The sequence below is a fragment of the Tauraco erythrolophus genome, chromosome 4 (genome assembly GCF_009769465.1).
Source record: "Tauraco erythrolophus isolate bTauEry1 chromosome 4, bTauEry1.pri, whole genome shotgun sequence".
NCBI lineage: Eukaryota > Metazoa > Chordata > Aves > Musophagiformes > Musophagidae > Tauraco > Tauraco erythrolophus.
The window spans coordinates 53,517,742-53,545,129 of record NC_141468.1 but is presented as its reverse complement, the minus strand read 5'-3'; the positions used below and the strand labels follow the sequence as shown (position 1 = coordinate 53,545,129).

The following is a 27,388-nucleotide window of genomic DNA, read 5'->3' as shown; positions in this document are numbered from 1 at the left end:
AAAGTCTTTCTGAAGTTGATTTGCCTAAAACATTGAGAAAACTGACACATAAAAACTGATGAAGAAGTGAAAAAGCGTGGTTGACTTAGTGCAAGCTAATGAAAGACTGACACAGTAGCTCATGGAGTGCTTATCTAGTGATGGAAAACCATTGGCTATGATGCCAGGTTCAACACCAACAAGTTTGGGCTAACGCTCATGATAGTGATGTATTTAAAAATAATTCTGACGACTCCTGCCAAGAAGGCACACTAACTCATTTACTAGGGACATAAACTAACAAGATTCCTTAGGATTTACGTACATAAAGGGATTTTGGCTGCATTTTACTTGAGTCTGAATATTGAAGAGAGATGCAATAAATGCGTTGTAAGTAATACAGAGGAAGTGTAACGCCTGTCTTTTGTCAAAATGCCTGCTTTTAGATGCTTCTTCTAATAAATTGTCTTGGGGCATTGAGGTTTTGAAAAGAAGAGATGGATATATAATTCTGTCTCTCCATTAGTCATTTTTTTCAAAGGTTTTTGAAAGAGCTTCATTTTTATTTATTTAATTATGTGGTAATGACAGTAATACTGTCAAGGACTCAATAACTTGGAAAACGAATGCAGTGATTTTACTTGTAAAGCAGATCTAATAGCTATAAATACAGATGCTAGTATTTGTGTTATTCTGTACCTGGAGCAACAGAAGAGGAACCTTACTGTGTTGGGTATCCTCTAAGAAAGTGATTTTTCCCTAGCCCCAGAAATTTACCACTTATGAGAAAATACACAAACCATCGTTGCAGACTGAGGGAATACAAAAGTACAAAAGTAGAATGTATTGCACAGTTGGAGAGGCAGTGATCTAATCATGTTGACAGTCTAAATGTTGTCAGTTTTGACATTGTTGTCAGCAGCACATCTGTTTTAAGACAAACTGAAGGAAGGTTGGGTATCTATTTTGTAGAGTTTTAGAAAGTGTTTCTGATCTTAATGGCAGATCTGCAGAAAGTTGTAGGAGGAAGTAAGAGCTTAAGCAGTGATCAGTATCATTAGCCAAATGGTCATTGGACAAAGCATTTCTTAACACTTCATTTTTCAGAACCTTCATGGTAAAGGAAAGGATCTTCAGTCTGATGTGAAAAAAGGGAAACAGTCGAGCGATTAAGCAGTAATTGCTATAAGCAACTGTAGACTCACTGGTTGTAACAGTGAGAGAACAAAACTTTTGCAAGAATATTCAAAGTGAGATATGAATGAGGCAATCTTTGCAAATAATTTAGTGCTTGATGTATTGGCAGGAGCCTTGTCTCTCCTCCTCTCCCCTCTTGGAGCAATAATATAACTAATATTATTACAGTTCTTTTAATTGTGGGGTGTTATAAAGAAGATCCTAAGAGTATGTGCAGGGTTTTTAATTTTCTGTTCTCTGGTTCCTTTTTGAATTCCAGCTCTCGTCCTTTCATTGTTTTAGATAATTTCAGAAAGGTAAAATAAATGTGATTAACAGTCTTTAACTAGCATCTGGATAAAGTTTGTTTTATCTTGATTTGTCTCATTCCCTTTGAAAGGAGAACAAAGCATTCTCCAGCAAGAAACCATCAATTATTTGACTCAATCTACTTCTTTCCTATACTAGCAATAAAAAAACATTTGTTGAATGTTGTCTGATGTGTGCTTTGAAGGTGCGTGGCATGGTTTGGATAACTGGGGGAGTGGGAAGAAGTGTTTCTGAAATCAGGAAGATTCACATTAGATGAGAACGCCTTGAAGATTACTTCCACTTATTGAAGATCAAAACTTAGACTGTGGTGATAGTTATTTAAATCTTTTTCTTTACTAGGAAATGAAGGTTTGTTCTGAAGTGTTTAAGAAATATTTCCTGGTTTCACATAGTTCTGAGTTTAGAATATGTTCATCATGTGAAACAACTCGACCTGTGGGAAAGTTTGCTGGAGTAATTCAGGAAAAGAAGCTTTTAAAAACTTAAAAAATGTACTAAATTTGTAAGTTTACATAACAGAAGGAAAAAACAGCTAAAGCATTTTTTCTTGCTTAATTCTTTGCAGGGATCTCTAGAGTGATTAAGCATACCTGATGTGAAGTCTAACATAGATACCTTAGGTAAGCAAAAGGTGAACTACAGAACTTTTTACATCTGTCCCAAAGTTAGCTTAGAATTTGTCAACAGCCAGTTCTCCTTGACCTGTCCTGCCTCTCCATCTCCAGTGTCAAGATGCACAGCCTAACAGGTGGCTACTGCTCAAAGAGGCAGCCTTACTGCTTCACCCAACTGGAAGTGGTCCTTGTCTCTCTCCATGGTGAGCTGTGTCCGGCAACTGGACAGGCTGAAAACAAAGTGTACAGTTTCACAGTGCAGCTGAACTGAATTATCAGCTCCCCGCCACAAACGATGGAAAGGGAAGTTTGCCGCCTCCTTCATCTTCCTCTTTTTCCTCCCTCTTGATTTCTAACAACATGTTGAGTGCTTGGAACTAGATTATCTTGAGGTCCCTTCCAACTCAAACCATTCTGTGTTCTCCCTTTTGTCTGCAGTGGAATGAATTGGAGTGCTAAGTAAATTAGTTCAGTGTGCTTAACTCGCAGATGTTTGGTGCATTTCTGCTAGTTTAGTTTTTCTGTCTTTTTAGTGAGTTGAATTGTCCTAGTGTGTGGTCAGCAGGTTAGGGTCAGCAGTACCTTCTCCCCACAGGTAAGCTGTAATTCTCTTCTAACCACCTTTGAAATTATGCCCTGACTCTACAAAAAAAGAGGTTTCTGCCAGTTCAGTTCCTTGAACTGATCCTCAGATTGTTATATCAATGCCAGCGCACAGGTGAAAAAATAAAGCGAGAACAAGGAGTAGGATAAGAATACCTGTTTCAGCTAGCCATTTCAACAGTTGAGCTGTGGCATGAAATCCTGCCTGAAAATTTATAATTTAAACATTGAAGTTGGTGAGTTTTTTCACCAGTACATGTGATCTTCAGAGCAAAGTGGTGTGGTTTATTGGAGGTGGTTTAAGTTAAGGCATTTCAGTACAGAGTACCATAGTTATAAATACTGGATTTGTTGATTACTGCCCTGGTGTTTAGGGATCACCGAGTTAAATAAAGCAACAACACACAGAAGAACCTACTACTGAATGTTTATTCAACTTGAAATTGCAAATATCAAAATATAAAACATCATGTAATTAATCTGTAAATTTTTTGTCAATAATACTCTTTAATTTCACAACATTAGAAAACAAAAACAAAACAAGGGAATAATCCTGTAAAACGTATCGCTTTTTCATTGTATGTAATTACAAGTCACGCTGGTTACAAAGGATGCATTCACAGTACATGAAGTTGTGTGGCAACCTGAGCCATAGGCTCACTTATGCCATGTTAGGTAAATGAGAGAGGAACCTGATTTTCACTAGCCTTTATTTTAGGATGTAGTTGAGTTTGACATTTGCAAGTGTCAGAGACACTAATCATTCATAATTTTTTCTTAAAGTCCATGGAAATTTGAGCTCTGAACCAATATTAAGATTACACTCTTTACTTTAAGACCTCCAATACATAATCAAGGACCTCAGCGCAGTTCCTGACAGGACTCCTGGCTGTTGTCCCACCTGTAATATACAGATGACCAAGATGCTGTTGAGCAGGTTGCTGAGCAGTACTCTCTACTGCATTGCATTTTAACGCAAATGGTAAAGACAAACTTCAGAATAATACACTGCTCTCTGGTGATTCAGCAACCAGTTCAGAAATAGCTCATCCACATGTACACTCAAGGGAGATGGAGGATTAATTCAGCAGGTTGTTCCAGGCTATGCTGTCTCTGCTTACGAGCGCTGTTAAAGTCAGACCAGTGTTTCAGACTAGTTGCCTGCTTCTGAGAGTTTGAATCAGTGCTTTTCTCACTAGCAAGAGCCATAGTGGGACTGACTCCTAGAGAGTATTAATTTGCCAGTTGTTCTTTTCTACACAAAGGAATTTCACCTGCTTAAGCCATCATAAGATCATATCCTCGTAATCAGTATAACTTCATAGACCTGATGTATCTTGGTCTTATTACTTAGCGATGGCTTTGAATGACAAAAATTCAACACAAAAATGTGAAGAGATAATTCCCCCTTCCTTTTGTTTTAAGTGATAGGTTTTCTAAAAAGAATCCAGTAGGATGATTAATGTCACATCAAAAGAGGCATCAAAATTGTCAAGTTCTAATGCGTGCATGAAAATGCAGAAAAAGTGAGTGCACTCTTCCAATGCATCCATTGCTGTTGTAAAGACTAATTAAAAAAGCTGCTTTCATGGCTTTCATAATGTAGCAGTTGTCATTTAGTACTGATATAAGTTATATCTAGGAAAGAACCTAGTGCTAGTCAAAGATTTTTTTTTATAATTGTAAATGTATACTAACAAATTCTGTCATTTCAATTATCCCACTTAAGTCCCAGAATTTTTTTTTTTATGTGAGTATATATATACATATGCACACACCTTTCACTGTTGCAATACTTTCATTGTAATTTTTTTCTAGGCAATTGATTTTTGCATATAGATTATAATAACTGCATGTAAGAGGTGGTTTGCTTAATATTTTTATTGACTACCAACCTGGTTTTCAGGTCTATCTTCTAAGTTACCAAGATCTAGTGTATATCTCAACCAACTTTTCTCCAGAAATTTTGCACTGCTACTAGTAATACAGTTGTAGCAAGAAGAACAGACAGCTTTAACGTTTTTATTTAAATAGTAGTGTGAGCTAAGGAAATATCATGTTAATAGTCCATGCAAACTGTTAAAAATGTTCTGTTAGTTTTACGTAGCAACTCTCTATTGTGGTCTGACCATAGTAGTTGCAAATTCTTACTCAAGTGAGTATATTCCTTTTCCATTGTATACATGTCCCATGTGCTCTCGCTCAGATGATTTGTCTGGCTTTGACAGCTGGTTCTGATACCATGGGCTGAATTTCCTTGTGCTTATTCCAGGCAATGCGAAGAGGTAGGACAGGCTCAACCAATTCTCCAGATTCCTCTTCATCATAAGAGTTCAATCTTGTTTGTATGCTTGAAGTAGTCTGTTCACACTAGTCTAGTTAAAATGAGAAGCAGATGAATTCATTCAAGGCCAGGTTGGACGAGGCCCTGAGCAACCTGATCTAGTTGGAGATATCCCTGTTCCTTGCAGGGGGGTTGGACTAGATGACCTTTGAAGGTCCCTTCCAGCCCTAACCATTCTATGATTCTGTGATTCTTTTGGGTAAAGCTCCAATAATTCACTTCTCATGGTTTATGCCTCTCTGAGAGTTAAGTTTCCCTATGGCTGGAGCGTCATAGTCGAATACGTGTGTATTCCTTTACTGCAAGGTAAAACATGAAAGCATGATAGTTTAAATCACTTTCAGTTTTTAAGCTTACTTATTTTACTAAAACGTCTTAGGTGTGAGGACAGTCACATCTAGTTTAGGAGAACAAACTAGCAGGTGCAAAATAATTCCTTAAAGTACACACCTCTTGATTCTCAAGGTGGGTCTTTTTCTTTCTTACCAAGACAGCAGTGCAGAAGTGTGCCTCTGAGCTGAGGGATGATCTAACTAGCAGCACAGAATGGCTGGATGAGCAATTGAAAAGCTTTTGTTTTAGTTTGAGGTTTGTGTGTCTCAACAGGCTTGTGATGTATGAGATTCATAGCTGGTGAATTCATGACTATGATGAAGAATTTATGGAGTTTCAAGAGGAGTTTTCCTTTTATTTTTTTCAATTTTTATTATTAACTACTTGAAGGTAAAAGAGAATATTTTATTTTTTTCTAAGATGCACTGTCAGGTGTCCAGTGAAGCATTCTTAAAAGCTGTCTTTATGTGGTGGTTGAGACCCTCGATGATGGACACTTAAGTGTTAGGCTTTTTTGAGGGATTTTTGTTTTCTGAGAGCTGTGTGGTTTACAAGTCTGAAGATTATAGGTGTTGAGAAAAACCTTGAAGGTGCTTTGAATGAAGAGGTGACATTCTTCAAGTCCAGAAAAAGATGGGTTTGAAAACTCTTGTGAACACAGATTTCTCTTTCTTGGTTCTGAGAATCACATTTCAAAGAAAATCGTTTTGACCCATAGTAATTCTTCTGATTAGGGAATGATAGGAGCATCATTTGTGTAGGGAATATTAATCTAGTCAGGCTTTCAAATTACATTGTAATTTCATTATGTTTTTATTTAACGATCATCACCTGTAAAGCCGTTTGATTCTAAACAGTTAGTCAAAGGATTTGGTGACCAGTGCCCTTTGGGTTATTGTTTAATTTTGCTTATTTTGGAGGCATTTAGACTGTGTTGCCACAACTCAGTACCTCGTGGAGGTTGTGGTTGATTAACTGTCTATTCTGTTCCAAATTCCTTCCTACTTTTTCTCATCTCTAATTTAGGATTCCTGCAAAAATAATACATTATCAAGACAAGGAATCTCTTAGAGAACCTCTTCCACTGCTCTAAAGAGCAAAACAGAGTATACTTACATTGCTCCTAACAGCAAGAATAAAGGACAGCTGTGGCCAATTCTGGATTTGAGAGAGCGGGATGTCTTCAGTATTTTATTAGCATTTGTTTGATAACACTGAATTAATAATCTAAAAATACCTGCTCTCTCTCATAGCCATTCGTCTTGCTCGCGAGAGAGAGATCTTGTTACAGACAGGTGTTAGCACCAATACACAATTCTGCCATAACTAGTACAAACTCTCCCCTTGCTGTTGGTGAGCATTTGGCAATGTGACAAAGAACACAAAGTCTAACATCTCAAAGATAAGACACCGTTTACTTCTGTGCTGGGACTTGAAAATTCAGTATCTGTTAACTGAGGGACTAAAATCCACTAAGAGGTTGAAAAGCCTGTGCTGTAGAGTATTTCTGCTAGAAAATACAGGGCTTAGCTATGAATAAGCTCATGTGTATGAAACTTTTATAACTGCACCACTTTCCTTGCATTGTTTTTAAAAGTAGCTTTGACTATTAAGGTTCTCATAATTAGAAAATTTTACCCTTCCTAGAAATAAGGAGCGAGGCAAGAAAGTAGATCCCCATCAGTCTCCTAATTGTACAGTACTTAAGCTTATGGACCAGAAGACTCTACTAGGTCACCTCACCATCATAAGTGTTGCCTGTTTTGTCCTGTGGCTATATGTTGCTTTTTTTCATGCTCTATTTCTTGTTTTTTTCACCTGTTCATCTGTAAGATCCAAAACCAAGTGTGTCTAAGCTCCAAGGCTTATCTCACAACAATTTATAGAGCTGTGGGAAAGTATGGGAGACTTCAGATGTCTTAAGATGATGTAAATTTCTGCTGCTGTGGAAAGGTGTGATCTACAGTAACCCTCCACCGCTGGTACAGCAGTAATATTTGCATGGTAATATAGCAAGTGCAAATCATTCCTTGGACTGAGAACTAACAGAGACAAAAAAACCCACTTTGTTGCTGGCTGTGAATTCACAGATGTACCAGTGCTGGCACCAGGGAGAGAGGCTGGAAACTCAGGGTAGGAGATAGGTTAGGGCTAGCCCTTTTGGTGACAGAATGGTTTTGAATAAGGTAGTAATGCATCTGCAACATTAAAAGAAAATACCTTTCTTCCTTGTTAAGACTGTGGCCAAAGTACTCTTGGAGGCTTGGAGAGATCAGATCTCTCCATCTTTCATTTACCGAGTTTGTGGCAAAAATATTAATGTGTTGATTTGTTAATTTAAAGTAATTGTATAGCAGAGAACATTAAAGAGAATCTTTAATTATAATTTTGCAATGCCACAGATATGATAGGTGTTTTTTTTATTCTTCATGTCTGAGTCAATTTCTGTAACAGTTATTTTCCATATTTTGCCTCCTGTGCAAGTTCAGTATTTGACTGCAAGCTTTTACAGGATGAGCAATAAATTCAGCTTTTCTTTTCACTGTACTGTATTGTTCATTTCCATGTGCTGCTGAGTTGGTGCAACACAGCTATGGCAGTAATAATTAATATTCAGTATTCTTGTCGGAACATGCTAATTCTGCAGGCTGAAACACTAGGAGTTCTAGAAAAGCATAAACCAAAGTAGCTTGTCATGGTTTGATGTGGAGGGGGGGGTGGTTCTGGTGGCAGGAGAGGGATTTTGCTCCCTGCGACCTCCCCGGTTTTGGATCCGGGTTAGGCTTAGTTCTGGCCACCGGATCAGACTGCCATCCCCCTCGGGGTTGAGCCAATAGGGCGCCTCTGCGAATTGCCCTATTTAAGTCGGGACAAAGGGACCGGAAAAGGTGCTTCGCCCAGGATCGACCAGAGAAGGGAGGAGGGCACTGCCCCCTCTCCCTGGCTCCCGGCCGGGCGGCTGCCTGCGTCGGGCCGGCGCTGCCCACGGAGGATGGCAGCGGCGGAGCCAGCTGGGGAACTCGGGGGCACCCCACTCCCAGGGTGCCCACTGGGCTGAGTTCACCTGGAGAGGACTGAGATCTGAGAGAAACAGCTGCATCGACAGCAGGTCAGTGAGGATGGAGCGGGAGGAGGTGTGCTGGAGCCGAGGTTCCCCTGCGGCTGATGGTGAGATAGCAGGCTGCCCCCCTGCAACCAGGACGGCCTCGGTGGAGCAGCGACCCACTCGCAGCCCGTGGGGAGAAGATGCCTGAGCCCGAGGATGGTCGTGTTGGGGGCACGGCAAGGCAGAAAGGCATCTGGAGTCTTCGTGACGACCCACGCCGGAGCGAGTGGCTGCAGCTCCCTAAGTACCCGAGACTGTGGTATAGCCCACACCGGAGCAATCTGTGGGGAAGGATTGTTTCCAGTGGGCTGGACTCACGTTGGAGAAGTTTGTGGATTTTTCCTCGTGGGTAGGGGATCCATTGGAGCAGGGGAAAAGGGTGTAAGGACTCCTTCTCCTTTAAGAAAGAAGCAGCAGTAACAGCACGGAATGAACTGACCTGCACTCCCCCAGTCCCTGCCCCCTGTGCTGCTGGGGGAGGAGGTAGAGCCGGGAGGAAAAGGAAGGTGGGGGGGGGGAAGGTGTCGGTTTTAAGATCTGGTTTTGTTTCTTTCTGTCCTCTCAAGTAATCGGTTTTTATTTCCCTTTGTCCTTCTAAGTAATCATTAATAAACTGTTTTGCTTTGAGAAAAGCGCTGCCTGTTTTGCCCAGGACCATGGTTGGTGGGTGCTCCCTCTGTTCTTGCCTCAACCCTCAGTCCTTTTGGTTTTTTTTTTCCCTCTCCTCTCTACTTTATTGGAGAAGGAGAGACTGTGTGAGTTTTAGTTGCTGGATCAGCCTAAAACCACGACATAGCTACAGGCTCTGTTGGTAAATATGACTAAAATTGAGAAGGTCACAATCCTACTTTGTTGTAGGAAGGATTGTAGACCTGGCTTTTCTGATGAGAAAATGATACTGATGTAGTCTAGTTTCTTTTGGGAAAATAAGGTAGGAAATGATGGAGACAGTGATTGCAGAATGGAAAATGTTACTGGTGTCTCAAAAGGCTGACATAAAGGAACGTGTATTCTCCATAAAATTGGTTTAAACTGCTCAAAATAAGCTTCTTGTGCATAGCTCTTCAAGCTAGATACTCAGTGACATAAAACTTTAAAATTGGATAATATTGTGTCCTTGAAAATACCTGCACAGTAGACCTATATGGAGGCAGTCAGAAGATTTTGCAAATCAAACTGCTTTCAAAATCTTGGGGCTTTTTTTGTAATTGCAAGCAACTGTTGTTCTTGTAGCTAAGAAAATAGTGCATTTTTGAGTTGTAGAATATTCCAGGTTGGAAAGGATATCAGGAGTTCTCTAGTCCAAAAGCCCACTCGAAGCAGGATCAGCTCTCAGATCAGACTAGAATTTCAGCATTTTACTTAGTTTACTCTTAATTTTTTTCAAAATATCATCATATGTATGATATTTCTGGTACATCAAATTGTCACAAAGCAGTAAGATCTTTGAAGTAACTCTTTGCAAAAAGTACATCTCTCTTTCCCAAAAGTGTGTCTGTGTTACTAAATATTTCTCTAATTTGCTTTTAAGATGTTAAACTTTTCTTTGTAGCTTTTTTTTTTTTCTGTAATGAGAGAGTACTTATTTCTGGCACTGTGTATGTAAGCAATGCAGTATTTTGCTACTACTAGTAAATATTTTATTTAAAAGAAGAAAACATCTGATAGAATATGTTGGCTGACTTGAAATTAAGTGCTCCTTGAATAGTGGTTGTTCTGCAGCTCTGTGTGCAGAAGTGGATTAACAGAGTGCTCCTGCAAGGGTGTTGACGTTTAGTAGATCTTCTAAGGAGATAATGATTTTCAACATAAGCTTCAATCTGATATGTTTTATGTGTATGCCTGTCATATTTCATCTTAATTTAACTGACAGTGCTGCACTCTGTTGGGTGGTTAAGAATGGTCTACAACGCTCAAATATTTCTGTAGTCTTCCACATCAGTTAGGGTTTAGTTATACTGCTCTGCACGCTTGGAGAGCAGAATGAGCTTCAAAATGAGTTACATTTTTATTTGCATAGTTGATTGGAAAAGTTTAGAGATCACTGGGATGGGAGATAGTTCCTAGAAGTTCTAGCAAAGTTAAGTAGTGGAAACCAACTAGCTATATATACAGCTTTTCTACATATGTAACTGCTTTCATTCTAACTTTTTCTATGGTTACACAGCACCGTTCCTGCCTAATCAATCAATTAATCAGTCTTTTATACCATATAGAAAATCCTTTATACTGACACCATTTATTATTATGTTAGTACAGGAATATGCGTGTTGGTGTTAAACATCTTTATAACTTTGTCTGCAATGAGAAGGCTGTATAACCTGAGTATGTTGTATATTTGAAATGAAACAAATTTAGTATATGGACACATCCTTTAGTGTAAGACTGCTGTCTTGGTTCATATAAGTAGAAGATATTGCAGTGGTTTTAATACAGCTTTTGTCAGGAAAATTTAAGTATTTGTGGTGATTCATAATTTGTAGATGTTCCTCTTAAGTTCTGCCTAGTGAATATTTGTAAATTGATGCCCAAACAAACAAGGCATAGATCTGAATATGTCGTACTGCATTAATGTAGTAGTGTCTGTTAAATCCTTCAAAATTCCTCTCATGAAAATTTGGATTTCTTACACTGTAACTACAGTATTGATGGAAAAGCAGCATCTTTTTTTAAACGTGTGTATTTTCTGCCACCTAAGTGGTGTGACCTTCAAACACTCCTATTAGTACTAAAATAGCCGCATGAGTTGAGAAGTAAGACTTTTCGCCCTTTGGTTAAAATTAACAAGATTGGCTCTGTTCCAGTTTTTAAGATGTTAATTGTGTCCCTGCTGATGTCATGGTCAGTAATGTAGTACTGTTCTCACAGGGAGTTTATTTTTGCTCTTTGGGAAAGCAGAGGAGGAAGAATAGGAAGTCTATATGTGAGTTATACGAGTGAAAACTTACAGAAGATTACAAACAGAAAATAAATTGCTACTTTTGTAGTGTAATCAAACTTTAAATTTTGCAGGGATGTCACCTTCAGACAACTATAAACATACTTTACTTGTGTATTTCCCCAAGTAGATGTTAAGCATCTTCTTTCCTTTCTTTGACAGGAAATTCTGGTGGTTAAAGATCATGGCAACCATAGAGGAACTGGCCCATCAAATTATTGAACAGCAAATGGGAGAGGTACATAAATTTTGAGTCCTATTTAAGAGACATTGAATAATAAAATGTACAGACTGATATGTAAAAATCAAAATCACAAGAGAAAATAATTTTTAGTACACCCAAAGCTTCCGGAGACTCTCCCGTAGAAGACTAGAAGAACTTTTTCTGTCCATTTTAAAGTCATGCTGGAAAGTCTTTTTTTCCCAAGTTTGCCCCACAGAAGTGAAGCTTCTCTGCTTTTTGGGCCTGAGGTGATCTTCAGAAAGCCATCTGGTGGTGTAATAACTTTGCTCACTTTCAGTTACAAAATTTACAATTAAGAAAGTTGTCAGTACGTAGCTTTTACTTTCTAATTAAGTAATTGCTTCAGTTGTCATTTTTGCTTTCGCTAGTAAAGGTTTGCCATGCTCTTCACTGTAAAATACTTGTTGGTATTTGGTATAAGTCTCTCATTTGCGCTAACTTCTGGTTTTCATTTTCTGTAATGTGTGTGCAGAATCTGTACTGCAGCCAGAGAACTTCTGGAAATACCCAGTTTAGTCATAGCATAGTCTATCTAAAATTAGCACCACTTTAAATTAGATACGAGCAGTATCTTATTTATCTTAAATAAATGGTGTTTTTTAGCTTGAAACATCCACTCTTCATTTCTTGTCTAGATGTAGACTTATTTTTCAAGTAATTTTAGTTCCTCTCAGTCTTGATTTCAAATAGAAAGGTTGAGGATGGGGGCAGGTGGTTAATTCTATTCTGTATACATTCTTACAGCTTTTATTGTAGCATCAGAGTGTTGCTAAAGCTATCTCAAAGGACATCAGTGATTTATGTGATGTATGGTGTTTTCTTTCTCTCACTTGTCCTCTTTATAGGTAAGAATGGCGTGTCTAGTGTAGTTTTGTTAGTTTTGTTTTGGTAATATAATTCCTTGTGAAAGTCTAAATAGGGCTGTATTTCCTGTTTTGTTTTTTTTTTTTCATTTTGAAAGTGCAGGCTGGTCAAAGCTAGCTGTAATGTACATTCCACTCGGAAGAGACGATGGTGTGATGATGATGTTTAGCCTCTATAACGATTGTTTCTAATCTTCATGATTCCATGAAACAATGAGCTGACTTAGTATCTCAGTGCCATGGGAAAGGGAAGGTCCTTTTTCTGTTTGCTAAATGTACTTAATTTCCACACCAGCAGCGAGCTAACCTAGCCAAAACAAATGGAAGGTTTTCTGCTGGGTTAGTGCATCGAGTAGGGTCTGAGAAGGCTGTAATGAGTGCCAGAGCCAGTGTAAAGGAGATGGCTGGTAGCCAAAGGAAAGCAGGGAAGAAGACGGAGGGAGTAGAGGTTGCGACACTGCAGAGAGCTGTTGGCTGTTTCTGTTCATGGTGGAGCTGCAGCCTTCCCATTTTCATGGATTTCATTCTGTCAGCAGTGTAGACTAAGATTTGTCCTTTTTTACTGAGCGTGAGACCATTACAACTTATTTGGCAGCAGTGCAGCTTAAACATTTCCCAGTGCTCGTTTAGCCACTTATTCTCACGCTATGCCAGTCTTGCTTATGTAACCTCTCTGTGTCATTGTGTGATGGACAAAACTGGGGGGGGGGGTGTGTGTGTGAAAAGAGATAGTAGAGGAAGGCCTTCTCCCTCCCAGTTGAGATCAATTCCCTTCTCTGCTACAAGGTGCAGCCTAACCTGGCACGTGGTTAGGACTGAAAAGCATCACCCAGGGCAGTGCAGGGTGGAACTCGGTAAGCCAATACTGTCAAAGGAGTGCACTGCCTAAAGGGTGGAGTCAGCAAGGAAAATGGTCTTACAGGAGCCTTCATGTAATATTTTACATTCCTACCTACCTGTGACCGACCAGCTGTAATTGCCTGGTGCTGTTCCTTTTCAATGTGAGCAATGAAAACCATATTTTAAGGTCTGCAGAACTTCAGCAGTATTTTTGATAGCATTTTTAATTCTCTTGAATGTTGATATAGTTTTAATTGAATTTACAAAAAAAATTTACACGAGTAGAACACGAAAGGAAAAAGACAAGTGTTCCCATTCTGAGGAGAATAGAAAGTGTTCTTATGTCTCACTGAAATAATGGTCAGAAGTGTTCTGTGGTACACCTTTTGATTTCTTTATAACAATTCTTTTTCATGAAGCATTTTAAAACACAAAATTATCACAAACGATTTTGTGGTGTTCATAAACGTGTTTTTGTTAATTTAGGGCTTTTTTGCATAAAACCAAAACTTAGAAAAGAATTTATAGTCTTGCCTATATGGAGTATTGCACAATGCTTATCTTTTCTGAAATTCTGCCAGCTGCTAATCATCTTTTTGCTGAGTGTGAGATATTTCATACTTCTGCATCAAGATGACATTCCTTGATTCATATAGGGAAGTTGTCTGTCAAGAGCCTGCAGGAATCTTCTTTCTTCAATCCGTGGTTGGGTACACTAAGTGTAGGGTGGTTTGTTTCCACAGTCCTGCCAGGTAACAGTAACAGAGGAAAGCTACATATTTGTCAAAACAGTCTGTCCTACACGTACAAAATATAATTTTTAACAAATAATGCAGTTATTCCTGCCAGTATATTTTTTAACTGCAATAAAAAACTGTATTCTGTATAGAAATAAAACTGTCAGGCTGACATTTTGTGGGGTTGAAGAGCAGTTTTACCTTACACAACATGTAGATCATGACATTTTAAGGGAGCAAGCATAGAACAGTCCTGGAATATGTAGCTTATTTTGTAAAGCAAAGATAAATTCAGATAAAACTCCAGTTGCCTTTGAATCACCACATGTGCATGCCATTTGAAAAGCAGAATTTTAGTGCTTGAAAGTATCTCTTTCAAACTCTAAATGTTGCTGCATAGTGAACACTTCTTTGTCCTTTACTTAAGCAAAGAAGGAGATGAATTGTTTGAGTATGGAAAGTATTCATACTCGTGAAAAATTGGATATTTTTAGAAAGCAGTATTCCAAAGTGGCTTGGGCAGTAGTTTGACAAGCATTTATTTTGATTGTGCTGGCAGCTTAAGGGATTTCCCCAGCAGCTTAATCCCTCTCATTTGCTCTGATATGTCTGCTTCTGAGCATTGTGGAGATCTGGATTGAAGGTTTTGATCTATGCTAAGAATAGCCTTTGTTTGTCTGTTTGCTGGGCTGCTTTTTAACCTGCATCCGTGTCCTGTTCCATATCACTGAATGACTAACCAACCAGTTTTACTTACCAAGCTGAAGGGATAGGAGCAAGCAGGTTATGTTATAACAGTTGAGACTGGTACCAAAAGTAATACCTTTTGAAGTAAAATTTCAAAATCAGCTTAGGCTCATGGGAGCTTGTGTTTGTGCTGTAAGTCTTACCCACTGGTCCTTCCCCTTCTCATACTCACCTCCAGCTGCATGTTCTTGCCTCCTTTCCTTTGCTGGTACTAGCATTTACATGGTGGTGTGGTTGCAAAATCAGGAAGCTGATCCAGGAGGAACGAGAGAGCTCTCAACCTGTTATGAAACAGTACTTTTATTGCAGATATAGATACATATTTTCTATATTAATTTTTGGGAAGGAGGACAAGAGGATGGCAGTTGAGGAGAAAGGTTTTTATAATGGCATAAATACTGAGAATTATTATTAATACAGAATTGCAGGATGTTCCAGAGTTTTTTAACTGCAAAATATTTGGGGATTTACTCAGGAATTTAAGACAAAAATTTCAATTTGAAGGTGTCTTTAGACTCTATGAAGACAATCTTCCTTTGTATACAAAAAGTCAGGCCTTTCTGATCAAGCCTCTGTAAATAGCAGCTGTACTTCTTAATTTTTATTGACAAATAATTTAATGAATAATACCCTCCCACATATACTTTTGACATGTGAAGAATTTTTAAAATGCTGATAATCATTAAAGCACTTCCACAAATTGTGTTTGAGAGCATTCACACAAAGATTTAAATTTGTTTTAAGATACACTGCTTGCAAATGTCATGCATTTCATTAATTTTCTCTAACTTTCTTGATAGTTCCCAAATAAAGAATTCTGTTGTTCTGGTTTTACTGCTTTAACAGAAGACCAGAAACAGGACAGAAAAGGCCAATTGCTGTATTTCCACACAAAAAAATTTTTTGTCACTTTAAGTAAGCCATTAAGGTAAAAATATTTTAGTGTAAATGTAGCACAGCTATGATTAAAGGTATCGCGTTTAGTATGTGTCTCAGGAACATCAACAGTAATAAATATTGTCTGATTGACTTACGTGGACTTGTCAACAATGAATTGCTTTACTTGATGTGTTTCTAAATTTCACATTGGAAGATATTTCAAAATGGATTTAAAACAGTGGAACAAACAGAATTTTCTAACTAGCAAACTTAAGATATTTAATTAAATTACAAGCATTTGCATTCCCTATACAGTAAGAGTGTCAGACTTTCCATTGCCTTGTGCACAGAAATCAGAAGTTGATGAAACCTCAAGGTTGTATCCATTAAGGTAGTGTATCCATCCTTAAGGCAGTATATCCATTGTCAATCCATTACATTTGTTTCTTTTTCTCTAGATTAGCCATTCCCAGGGATCTGTTACGGAAACACTAATGGATGGGACAGCACAACGAATACAGATTGTCCCTGCAGATTCAGGCCTCTCTTTACCACAACGTATACAGGTATGCTTCATCTGATGTATTTTAAAAGCAGAGATCAACTATTATTTGTGCCAGTTTTCACACATGGTTCTTCTTTATTTGCGTCAGATTGTTTGCTTGAATGTAAATATTCAGACCTGGGTGGCAGAGACCATTTCTATATAAACAGGAGTAAAGCATCACTCCTCTAAGAATTTTAAGATTGACAGAAAATTATAACCACTGAACAGAAAAAGACTTTTCCCAATACTGTAATGATACTGGTCTTTAAAAGCGAATAATTTTTAGATTTAGTAATTCAACTGAGTTTTTGGAACATTTCTATATTTTGGAGCAGGGAGGGAGGGAAACACTGCATTGCATCATTGATACAAATCGTGAAAAAGTGCAAGGCGACCTAATGTCTGAGAAGGATACTGTTTTTTGGTTGTCCCAGCCAGTGTTATAGGTCTTGATAAGCTAATTCATAGCCTGGCCAGGTAATAATCTCCAGTTCAAGTGTGGGTAGGAAATTTTTGGCAATATGGGTACTTAAATCAACATAGCTATGTGTATATGGAGATTAGAAGGATTTGGGGAATGGAATTTTGCATTTTATCCCTTAGAAGTCAATGCAAGTCCTTGCAAACATTTTATTTTTAAATTTCATCCTAGAGAAAATTATCAACTGCAGAATAAATTTTAAAAATATTCTCAGATGTAGGTTGTTGCATACAAAAACTCTTGTTTAAGCGAGCCAGCTGATAGTGTAATCTTGGCTGCTTTTTCTTTTGCTGGCTTCACTCTTCAATATTTTTTCCTGTTTCAGTGCATTGCATTGAAGCTTTCAACCTTCCAAGGTTCTTCACAACCACCCCCATACATGGTCTTTTGTTTTGTTTTATCACCCTCTACCTGTGCTCTAGTCATGGTACCAGTCTTGCCTATCCAGTAGATCTTTATTCTTTCAGCTGCCTCCACTCCTTTTCTACCCTTGGTGTACAGCTGTACCTTTTTTTATTAACTAATTTATGTTAATCAATTAACCACCAGCTCCTTATCCTCTGTTTTCGTTGTCAATACCTGTGTGCTATAATGTCCCTGTAGTGTGAAGCCATGTAATGTAATTTCAGCATCAGACAATGACATACAAACCCATGAGCCTTTCTTGTTGAACAGCAGGACAGTTCTGTTGGTTCAAAGCCAGTGGCAGACTTTAACCCTTGTGTCTCACCTTTTTTGTGGGGGGACCACTACTTTTGGTTAGACACTGTAAGTACGGCAAATACGATGAACATGGAATAATTGTATTTCTAGGGACAAGGACCTGTAGATCTGTTTTCATTGTCTCATGTAGCTGGAAGATCACTTGTTTGTAACCCAGCTACTTTGTCCCTTGTCTTTTTTCACCACGCTCATTGATTCTTGCTTCAAAATGGATGGTAAGTGCTTTGGGGTGGTGGTTTGTCTCTAGATATGTATGGAGCAACACTCAGTCAAATGGCATCCTTCCTGCAACAGGCATCTGTAAACATGTCAACAATACAAACAATAATAAATTAGATACGAGGTAGAACATAGCAATGAAAACTTTCCTCAGAGCAGAATTTACGTGAAGAGTAAAGTAGTTTGTAGGAACAAATACATCTCTCTGAAATGTTCAAAATAAATGTTAAATTGATTTGGTTTGAGTTTATATTTTCAATCAATATTTTTTCCTTTATTTTATTTTTGTTAAATTCACATAAATAATTATCTGAAATCTTGAAATACAAACCCCTCAGTAAAACGTTCTTTATAATACTTTATATTAGTCAACCTTTTTAGAGAATGCCAACATTTCTCTAGGATAGAAGTTGAATGTCACATTTGTTGTTAAACAGACTTTTCTGTTCAAAACCTGCTCTGTTATAAACAAGTGCATTACTCCTCTGTGTTCAGACTTTTTTTTGTTTTGTTTTAATAAAACAGGAACACAGAATTATTGAAGTGTTTCATTTATTGAAATGATGTTCAAATGGAAGTGAAAACTTGTTAATGGACAAGGCTTAAAAGCAATAAAGGAAAATACTATCCTCCATTATCATCAGGGTGCTTAAATGAAATACATGGAGGAAGTGCATTTTTTAAGCATATCCTGAATTAATATATTCCTGGTTTATGACATTATCCCTTTAACGATAATGAGTTTTAGATTATTAAGAAACATGATCAGTTGTCACTGGGCCCTGATGGATTCTCTTGAGAAGATAAGTGGTTTTCTTTTTCCTCTGATTATTTTTTTCCTCTTATCTCAACATTTAGGTACTGCAAGTTCTTATACTTTGGTGGATTGCTCCACTTTTCAGAGTCCCATTGCGGTTTAGGTGGAGTTTTTGCAGGTGTATGGCCGTAAGAGGTCAGCTGCAGACAGGCTGTGCTTAGTTGTTTAAACCGCTTTATCTTGTGCCTCTGTCAAGTACGGGACAGCCGCAGAAACCATTTGTGCAGACCGAATAGCTTTGTGTGGATATTAACGTAGCACTGTACCTACTGTATCATGTAGTGAAAACTACATGGGCATCCTCCTAGAATTGCAGGAAGCCATTTGGAGAATTGGGGTACTATTTGTTAAGTAGGAGGTGAAGCAAATTATGTGAAGTAGCGATGGTTCTTCTGCCTACTGTCCCGCCGTATTTATCTACAAATACATACCTTTTTTTAAATTACAGAGCTGGACTACAATAGGAAAAAAGATAATTTTAGCATATGTAGCCAAAAAATAATTTTGACTTTAGTTCAAATTTGTATCTTCACTGTTTGGTACACTATGGTTTTTGAGTTAGGTTTATACTATACTTTGTATAAACCTAACTAGACCAAGCGTATGCGTTTTTTGATGTACACATAGTTGCACTTCTAAGTTTTGATAGAGAGACAGATTTTAGATAAGAGTGCAAAGAGCAGTTCTGGAAATTGAAGAAACAGCCCAATAGTCTGTGTTTGGCTTTTGTACATGTATGCACTCTGTTAAGGATAACATGCATTGGATTTCTTCTAATCCCAATAAAGTGGATGTATTTAGAGAGAAGGAGAAGGGAACATGAAAATAACTAGAAATGACACAGGAAAAATAAAGATTGTAAATGAAGAAAAACTGAACAAAAGGAGAAAGTTCAGTGAAGAAGGAAATTAAAAGGGCAAGGAAATTTGCCTTCTAAAAACTATAGAACCAATATAAAGGAGTTGAAAGGAGAAACAAGGGACTGCTGTAGTCATTTGTGGTCCCGGACGTGTGGATATCTGAGAAAACTGAATGGCAACCCCTGTATTAATCATGTTGATAACTATTGTGGCGATTTTGCTTTGTCTTTCCATCCTACACCCCAAATCTCATGATAATTTACATTCTTTTCTTACATCTTTAGCGTCTGGAATTTTATCATCTTACCTAAATTTCTTTCTTACATAAGATTTTAATTGTGTTTTGCAGAGAAAAAAAATCGAAATTTGATCTATTAAAATCTAAATAGCAAAAGGCCACTTGAAGGAAACACATTTCTTTTGTATATTTTGAAGCTCATAATTTCTGAATATTTGAAAGTGGCAATATTGATTTATAACTGCTGAAATTAGATACTCTATATCTCTTACTGTTTACCATTTAAAAAGTAAGCTATACCCAGGTTTTTGAAACAAGTATAGTATATCGAACATTTAGAGAAAGTAATAAGCTAGTTGTAAAGGTGCAATAGCAAAGCTGTTAAAGACTTGTGTGAAGTTATGCCTCATTCAGTTTCTTTGTGCCTCTGTTCTCCACCTAGAAAATAACAATTAGTATTGCTGCCCTAATTACATGAAACTAGTTATGATAAGTATTAGGCCATGAAATAAATAATTTCATCAGTAATAAGGAGCATATAAAGGGATAAGGATAGATGGACATAAATGTTTGATTATAGATACAAAAAAAATTAATAGGAGCTATTTTATTGATCTGTAATTCAAAAATTGCAGGAAACAGTCTGTGTAGGATGATTCTCTTTAGTCTCCAGAATAAACCAGGGAGTTTTCTGTATAGGCATTTTGATGGAGGAAGGCAAGCAGTGACTAAAAGTGAAATGTATAATGGAAGATATATGGAGTCTTGATTATTTTCTCTGAGGATTATAATCTTCTGACACAGCTGGCAAAAAATGAGGTTTAGTGGAGGATTACTTAATAAAATTCTGCTGTATTTGTGCTTGAAAATAGGGATAAAATGGAAAAATTAGTCTGTAAGTCTGTTCTTGATTATGAAATGAAACATGAAAAGACGTTTTTCCTTTAAAAAAACAGAAAAAATGGCAGGGAGAGAGATTCTGTTTTATTTATTTTATTTAGAAATATACATGTTAAGTAAAGCCCCTCAAAAAATGAAGCCTAAAATGTATATGCAAGTGCAACAAGTTTATTGCTTCTGTTGCTGTTTGATGCTTACTTTTTTCACTTGGAAATCTACATTTGTGTGTTTAAGAAGTTTTTAGTTAAGCAGCCAAAGCTGGGCAGTGCTGAGCACTTCACGTGGTATGCAGTGAACTCAAGAGTTAAGATTTCTCATAACCTGATGGGTCCTAGGACTGAGCTGCAGACATACCTTGAATTGTGGATGTTAGGATTGTCAGGGTTTCAGCAGTGTTGTAAAAAAAGCATGGGCCAGTTGTAAAACTTGAGTATCAACTCAGGTTTTGACTTCAAACAGCCTTGATGGAAATGTGTTTCAAATACAGTGAAAATCCAAGGTTTTGCCTGAGTTTACTTCACTCTTGTGTGACAGAGGGGAAGACGATCCTGCTTCACAAATGTCAAAGGCAAAATTCCCGTTTTCTTCAAGTGCCCGAATTGGGCCCCAAAGGTGAACTTGAATTATCGTAACAATTTGAGATAAATGTATTATTAGATTGTCACAGATCAGCAGACGGGCCAGAAGATTCAGATTGTTACAGCACTTGATCAGAGCTCAGCAGGCAAGCAGTTCATCTTAACAAATCATGATGGCTCTACCCCAAGCAAGGTGATCCTTGCCAGACAAGATTCCACTCCAGGAAAAGTTATCCTAGCAACTCCAGATGCTCCAGGTGTCAACCAACTGTTTTTTGCATCCCCTGATATATCTGCACAACACATCCAGGTAGATAATCCACTTTATTTCATAATTTTGGTTCAAATGAGATAAGAAGAGATGTTTTCTTTCCAAATATGTCTTATCTGGGTTCTACTTTTTTCTTTTTTTTTTTCTTTTTTTAACAGTATACTTTTCCTTGCACTAGTACTCAATATGGATATGTAGAAATTACAAAGCAACCTTTTTTTTTTCCTAAATTTATTGCTTTTAAAATTTACACCCTGGCTTATGACATTAGAAAGAATACTCTTATTTTTGTTGTCATTTCCAGCTCCTGCCATACCAACAGTCCTTCTTTATTTTTGCTTCATTGACTTTCCATCTATTGTCATGTATTGTTGAAAAACATACTCTTTGTTGTCTTTATCACTTAACATTTCCTTCTGCTTGTTTTCTTTTTCATGTGCTCTTGTAACTACTGTTCAACTATGTGGATTGTACTCCAAGGTAGTTTCTCAGAGAGACTATTTAGTAGGGAAGTACATTACTCAGTGGGGGTGGGATAATAACCACTAAAGGTTCTGGGTTTACTAATACGAGATTGTAACTAGTCAGGGTTATGACTCCCTAAACTGGTCGCCGGTGTGCCTTACTCTCGCGCACATTGTATGTGCTACTTCCTTAGTCCTTGGCCTCCAAATTCCAAGCTTTCTGCCACATATCCTCACTTGGCAAGGATGCGGAGGGCACTGATGTGAACAACGTGCACAGAAGAGTTGGGAGATTGGAGCTCCTTCAACGTGAAGTAGGAGATTGCTGCAGTTACTGCATACTGTTTGCCCGTGTACATTGATGCTTCTGTTAAAACATGTCAGTGTGGTGGGCCAGGCAACTCTGAGATAGTTACAGTCCGTTTAGTCCAGTATCTTATAAATAAATGATGGCCAGAAACAGTTACTTAAGGAAAAATATTAAAAATGGGACAAGTAAATAATGATCCTTCTGAGCATATCCTTTCACTTCCATTAGCTGATGGTTTAGAGCAACCTCCTGATGTGGAGATTGCAGTGAGACCATTATGTTTGATAGCTGCCACTAAAGTTTGTAACAACCTTTTTTGTGATTTATATAGACCATATATGCTTTGGTCTGTATAATATCTTACAGTATAATTGTATGTTGTGCAAAGAATGCTTTAGTTGATTTGATCTTCTGAGAAAAGTATTTCATGAGGTGTCTCTTGTGCTATAAGAAACAGCTATAAAGGATCCTATTGTTTTTGTAAATCACTATTGTATACTCTTTTGAAAGTGATCTGTTTTCAACTGAAGACCCCTGATCTTTTTAGTTTGTGCTCTTCTGGGAGCCAGTCCACTACTCTGATTCGCTACTCACATGTTGTACAAACTTGAAACATATCTCTGTATTATATATTACATATTTTTTTTGAAACTCACAAATCTTTGCAAATGGACATCCAAGGTCCTTGCTCCAAAGAATTTGATTGCGATGAATAGAGGAGCAGTAGCAAAAGCCAATCATCTTGAGAGGCTTTTAAGCGTGTTTAGTGGTATCATACACTCTGTATTTTTGGTAAACCTCAACAAAAGTATAAACCCGTGGGATATGATTTGAAGTAATCCATATAGAAAATTATTTTCAAAGTCAACTTAAGAGATGAGAAGTGTGTCACATTAGTTTAAAAGGCAAAATACAGGAATAGAGCAAGTCTGGACAAAAAATCGAAAGCTCTAGTTTTGGTTCTACACTTCAGGCAAAATAGGTTAGTTTGAGAGGCAACAGAGTATTCTGTCACTATAGTTAGATTTTCTATTATCAGCTAGTATGTATGTATGGAGATTATTTTTTTTCCCCTGCTTAAAGTTTGTGAAATGCAGAGTACCATTCATTTATTGTTCAACTGCATCCTCTTTGGGATCTTTCCTGTTTTCTCCCCTAAATGGTCTTTTCATCTGCAGTTTCACCTTTTTTGTTGTTCTTCTGTAGCCTTCACTTGAAATGCACCTTCATTTGCTTTGCAAAAAACCTCTCCTTTATTGCATTTTATCTTTACATTGACTCATTTGGCAAGGCCCTTTCTCTCATCATCTGTTTTACCTTCAGTGGCTCTTCTTCATCTTAATATTATCAATTTTTATTCTTCATGTTCAAGGTCAGTTGATGAGTTCTCTGAGTCTGGGATTTTTATCTCCTCATGGGCAAAGTTCTGTAGTCCTTCCTTATGCAGAACTTCCCATTTCAGTGCAGGTTTCACTTATGGAAGGACTTAGAATTTGTTTGTATATATTTTATATAATATAATGAAAATACGTAATGTTAATGATGGAAATTAGGAAGGAGTGAAAGGTTAATATTCTTTTAACTCATCAATATTATTTTTTGTAAAAAGATGTTATATTAAAAGAAAACTTGATAGACGAATCTCTGAGACGGTATTGTTAACAAAGGCTAAGCAGAAAGAAGGATGTTTGTTAAACTTTCCCATATATATCGTCTATACTATCTTCCAAACCTTCCCCAAAAAAGTGATTTCCTAATTTTCTCTATAGAAGATAGGGTACTACTTTCAATTAAGTTATCTTTCTTTTTATCAGAGGTTCTGTTTTGAATATGCAAAGCAAGAATAAGAGAGTCTGACTTCCCATTAAGACACAGTAGAAGTTAGAAATTCTTAAAACTTCTAAATTATAATGTCTTTTTAATGGAAAAAACCAGTTTTTTCTTGTCTGCTTTACATAATTGTCAAGATGGCATTTGGTGTTCATTTTTTAAATTGAATTTTTGCTGTGCTTTTTTTATGTTGCAGTGGGATAGAGTTTTTAAAGATGAAAGGGAAGACTATACCACCTACCCTGTAGTGCTGGGATTCTAATACTAAATGCTTAATGTAGCTTTACAGGTAGCAGAGATAAATGAATGAGACAAGAATACTGTAATGATGTCAAACTGTTACTGAAAGCTGAACTATATACCACTTGATAGTTAATGGTAATGTCCAGAGTACATTTTCTATTGGTCCACCATTTGTGTGTATTACAAAAAAAGGAGCTACCAAATATGACTGTAGATATAGTAGCCTTTACAGGGGAATTTTTTTGTTCCATCTGTTTAATGCTTCACTTTCTTTTGTACTACGTATAAGTCATTAGGATATAAATACAAAATTGAACAAAAGGTAAGATGAGAGTATGCAGATGCTAAATGTTTTTCAAAATGTTAGTCCATTCTGCAGAGGTAGTATTTAAAGAAATGAAATCTTGAAATCTTTTCAGAAGTATTAAAAGTAAAATTTTGTTCTATCCTGAAAAGAACACAGTGGCATGGCAGGTAGCTCCTTTGTGCCTATAGAGACTGTAAAATGTAGTCAAGAAAACCTCATACTTTCTAGATTTGTTTTCCTATCTTAGAGAAAAATCACAAGCATGAGATTTATTTTAATCTTTCTTGATGGTAAGAAAAAGAAAAACAAAGTTCTTTCACTTTTTTTCCAGATTTTAACAGACAGCTCTCCCAATGAACAGAGCCTAAATAAAGTGTTTGATCTGTGTGTTGTATGTGGAGACAAGGCATCAGGTATTTACTTTTTTCTTTCTTTTTTTTTTTCCTAAGGGGATGCAATTCTATAAAAAGAGTTTAAAATTCTTCTGAAGCTATGTAAGAGTTTGCATGTATATACATCTAAATATATATTGATTACATTATTGAAATTGTAAAAATACACTATAATTGCAGTAAAAAATAAGCTTAAAACTGGCATATTCAAATATTGCCACCAAAATAGCGTGCTAAGGTAAGAAAAGAAAAATGTTTCATGCACTATATTTTATGTAATGATATTAAGGAACTGGAAAGAATTATAGTGGGAGCACTGTGCTGGAGAACTCTGTCTCCCATTTTACCTTTGCATGTGCACCTGCCATCAGGTGTTACAGATCTATCAGAGGTGGAATTAGTGAGAGTGTCTTGTGTTTTTATTTTAGGGGAGGAGGGAGAGAGAGAGAATTAAAAGGACTGTTCCTCAACACATTTTAGCTGAAAACTTTTTCTTTGCACTTTCTTTGTTACAGAAGATAATAGGGTGTAAGAGAGATGAGACATTTAACTTTGCTCTTTACTTAGCTAAAATTAGACTACGTAGGGAAACAGTTGCTCCATCAGAAAATGCTTACGTTTTGTCAGTGAAGTCTGTGTGATGGACCTGCAGTAATACCAAAATATGACAGTTAAATGCTCCTTTTGGGAAGTGATAGGAATAAAGCGGTACAAAAATGGGAGGCCAGAGGTAAGTAGTAGTTAAATGTTAGGGTATCATCATGAGAAGCGACAGGATGTAGAGCAAACTGCTTAGAAAATAAAACCAATTTAAAATTTTCTACTGCAGCAAAGTTTAGCAGAAAAGTTACAGTTTTTAGAGCTCTAAATACATGTTAAATTTCCCCTATCTCAAAGGAAATTTCTGCCAAACATAAGGCAAAGATCTGGTGAGTCTGCTCCAATTGGCAAGACTCCTCTGGCTCTTCAGTGGAAGGCTGAAGTATTCATTGAGGGGCTGGAGATCCCAGAAGCTCCAGTCCTGGCCCAGGGATATTGAGCATTAGTAGTGAATTTAGGGAGAGTGCCATGTGTCCTTGAGCAGCTGCAGGTTCTGTGAAGAAGGTGAAGAAAGCAGCTCAGGCACTTTGCAGGACGGAAATTAAGTATTCACAATCCAGCTGCTGTTAAAATGTTTCACTTAGTGATATTCTTTTAATATAGAAGGTGCTTTTTATATTTCAGTTTAATAGTGTGGTAATATGGTGTGATAAAGCAATCTAGAAAACCTGTCAGAATTTCTAGAAATTTCAGGCAGACGAGATAGATTTATCTTAAAAAAAGTTTTTGAGGAGTGAGGAAAGAATCTAAAAATACTTTTTCCCATAAATTAGTTCATATTTGAGATTTATTTCTGTAATATGCCCTACTTAGTTCAAACAGCAGCTTTGGTGCCTCTGCAGTATGCATTTGAGTGTTTGTCAGTGATCTTTGGTTTTAGAATATTTTTTTTTTCTTCAACATCATAGAACTAAAATTCTCGGAATTGCCAAGCATGCCTTAATCAAACCAAGTACTTATAGTAATTTTTTATTTTGTGTCACAGCAGAATCCAAACAATATTCTGAAAAAGGACATTTTGAACTTGACTTTTTTTCTGTAGTATATCCTAGAAATTTTTATATGTTAGTAGTATTTTTTAGAAAATTCACAGAAGAACTGATTTTTAAAAAAAATTACTTAGGTATTTTACATTACTTCTCTCATTGAACTTTTACTGAAAGAAGTAAGGATGTCCTGTTAACCTTTTACGAAAATGGAAGGTGAATGTAGAGCTTTGAAGTGCTTACCTGCTGCTGTCAAATGCCATGTTTGTGCTTTCCAAGGTTCTCTTAGATTTAATGCACACGGTTTTGACAGCTGCATTCGTAATGAGCTTGATTGTAGGAACGTTTTTTAAAAATTGCTAAATAATGTATAAACTAAAAGAGTTTCTTCTGTGTTCTTGCTAGCCTGTTTTCTTAACGTTTTTTAACACTGCTCGCAACAGAGTCAGCGGGAATTTAATAAGCAACTTTGTTATTCACCTCTTTGTAAAATTTGTCCTATTTCAGTGCTTTAAACTAGAAATGTCATAGCCACAATATATTTTAAGATTTGTAACCTGCTGGGGATAGAAGTGTTCTTTTTTCTGAATAAAATAACAAATACTTTGTTTTTAATAACTATAAACTCTAAAAAAAAATTACAGTGTAAAATTAGTGCCATGACTTATTTTGTTCTGTATCTAGGGCGTCACTATGGAGCAGTAACTTGCGAGGGATGCAAAGGATTCTTTAAAAGGAGTATACGGAAGAATTTAGTTTATTCGTGCCGAGGAACGAAAGACTGTGTCATTAACAAACACCACCGGAATCGGTGTCAGTACTGTAGGCTGCAGAGATGCATCGCGTTTGGGATGAAACAAGATTGTAAGTCTCAATAAAAGTAAAT

At 37.0% G+C, this 27,388-nt stretch overlaps 1 protein-coding gene across 1 annotated transcript in view; it reads left to right on the top strand.

Annotated features, from left to right (window-relative positions):
- Positions 1 to 27,388, top strand: part of NR2C1 (nuclear receptor subfamily 2 group C member 1) — a 55,677-nt gene that overhangs the window by 6,729 nt on the left and 21,560 nt on the right. Inside the window, exons 2-6 of the mRNA XM_086610920.1 lie at positions 11,589 to 11,664; positions 16,195 to 16,302; positions 21,179 to 21,409; positions 24,856 to 24,937; positions 27,187 to 27,366. Of these exons, the coding sequence (XP_086467046.1) occupies positions 11,611 to 11,664; positions 16,195 to 16,302; positions 21,179 to 21,409; positions 24,856 to 24,937; positions 27,187 to 27,366 (655 nt within the window). The 5' untranslated portion in view covers positions 11,589 to 11,610. The remainder of the gene's footprint in view (positions 1 to 11,588; positions 11,665 to 16,194; positions 16,303 to 21,178; positions 21,410 to 24,855; positions 24,938 to 27,186; positions 27,367 to 27,388) is intronic.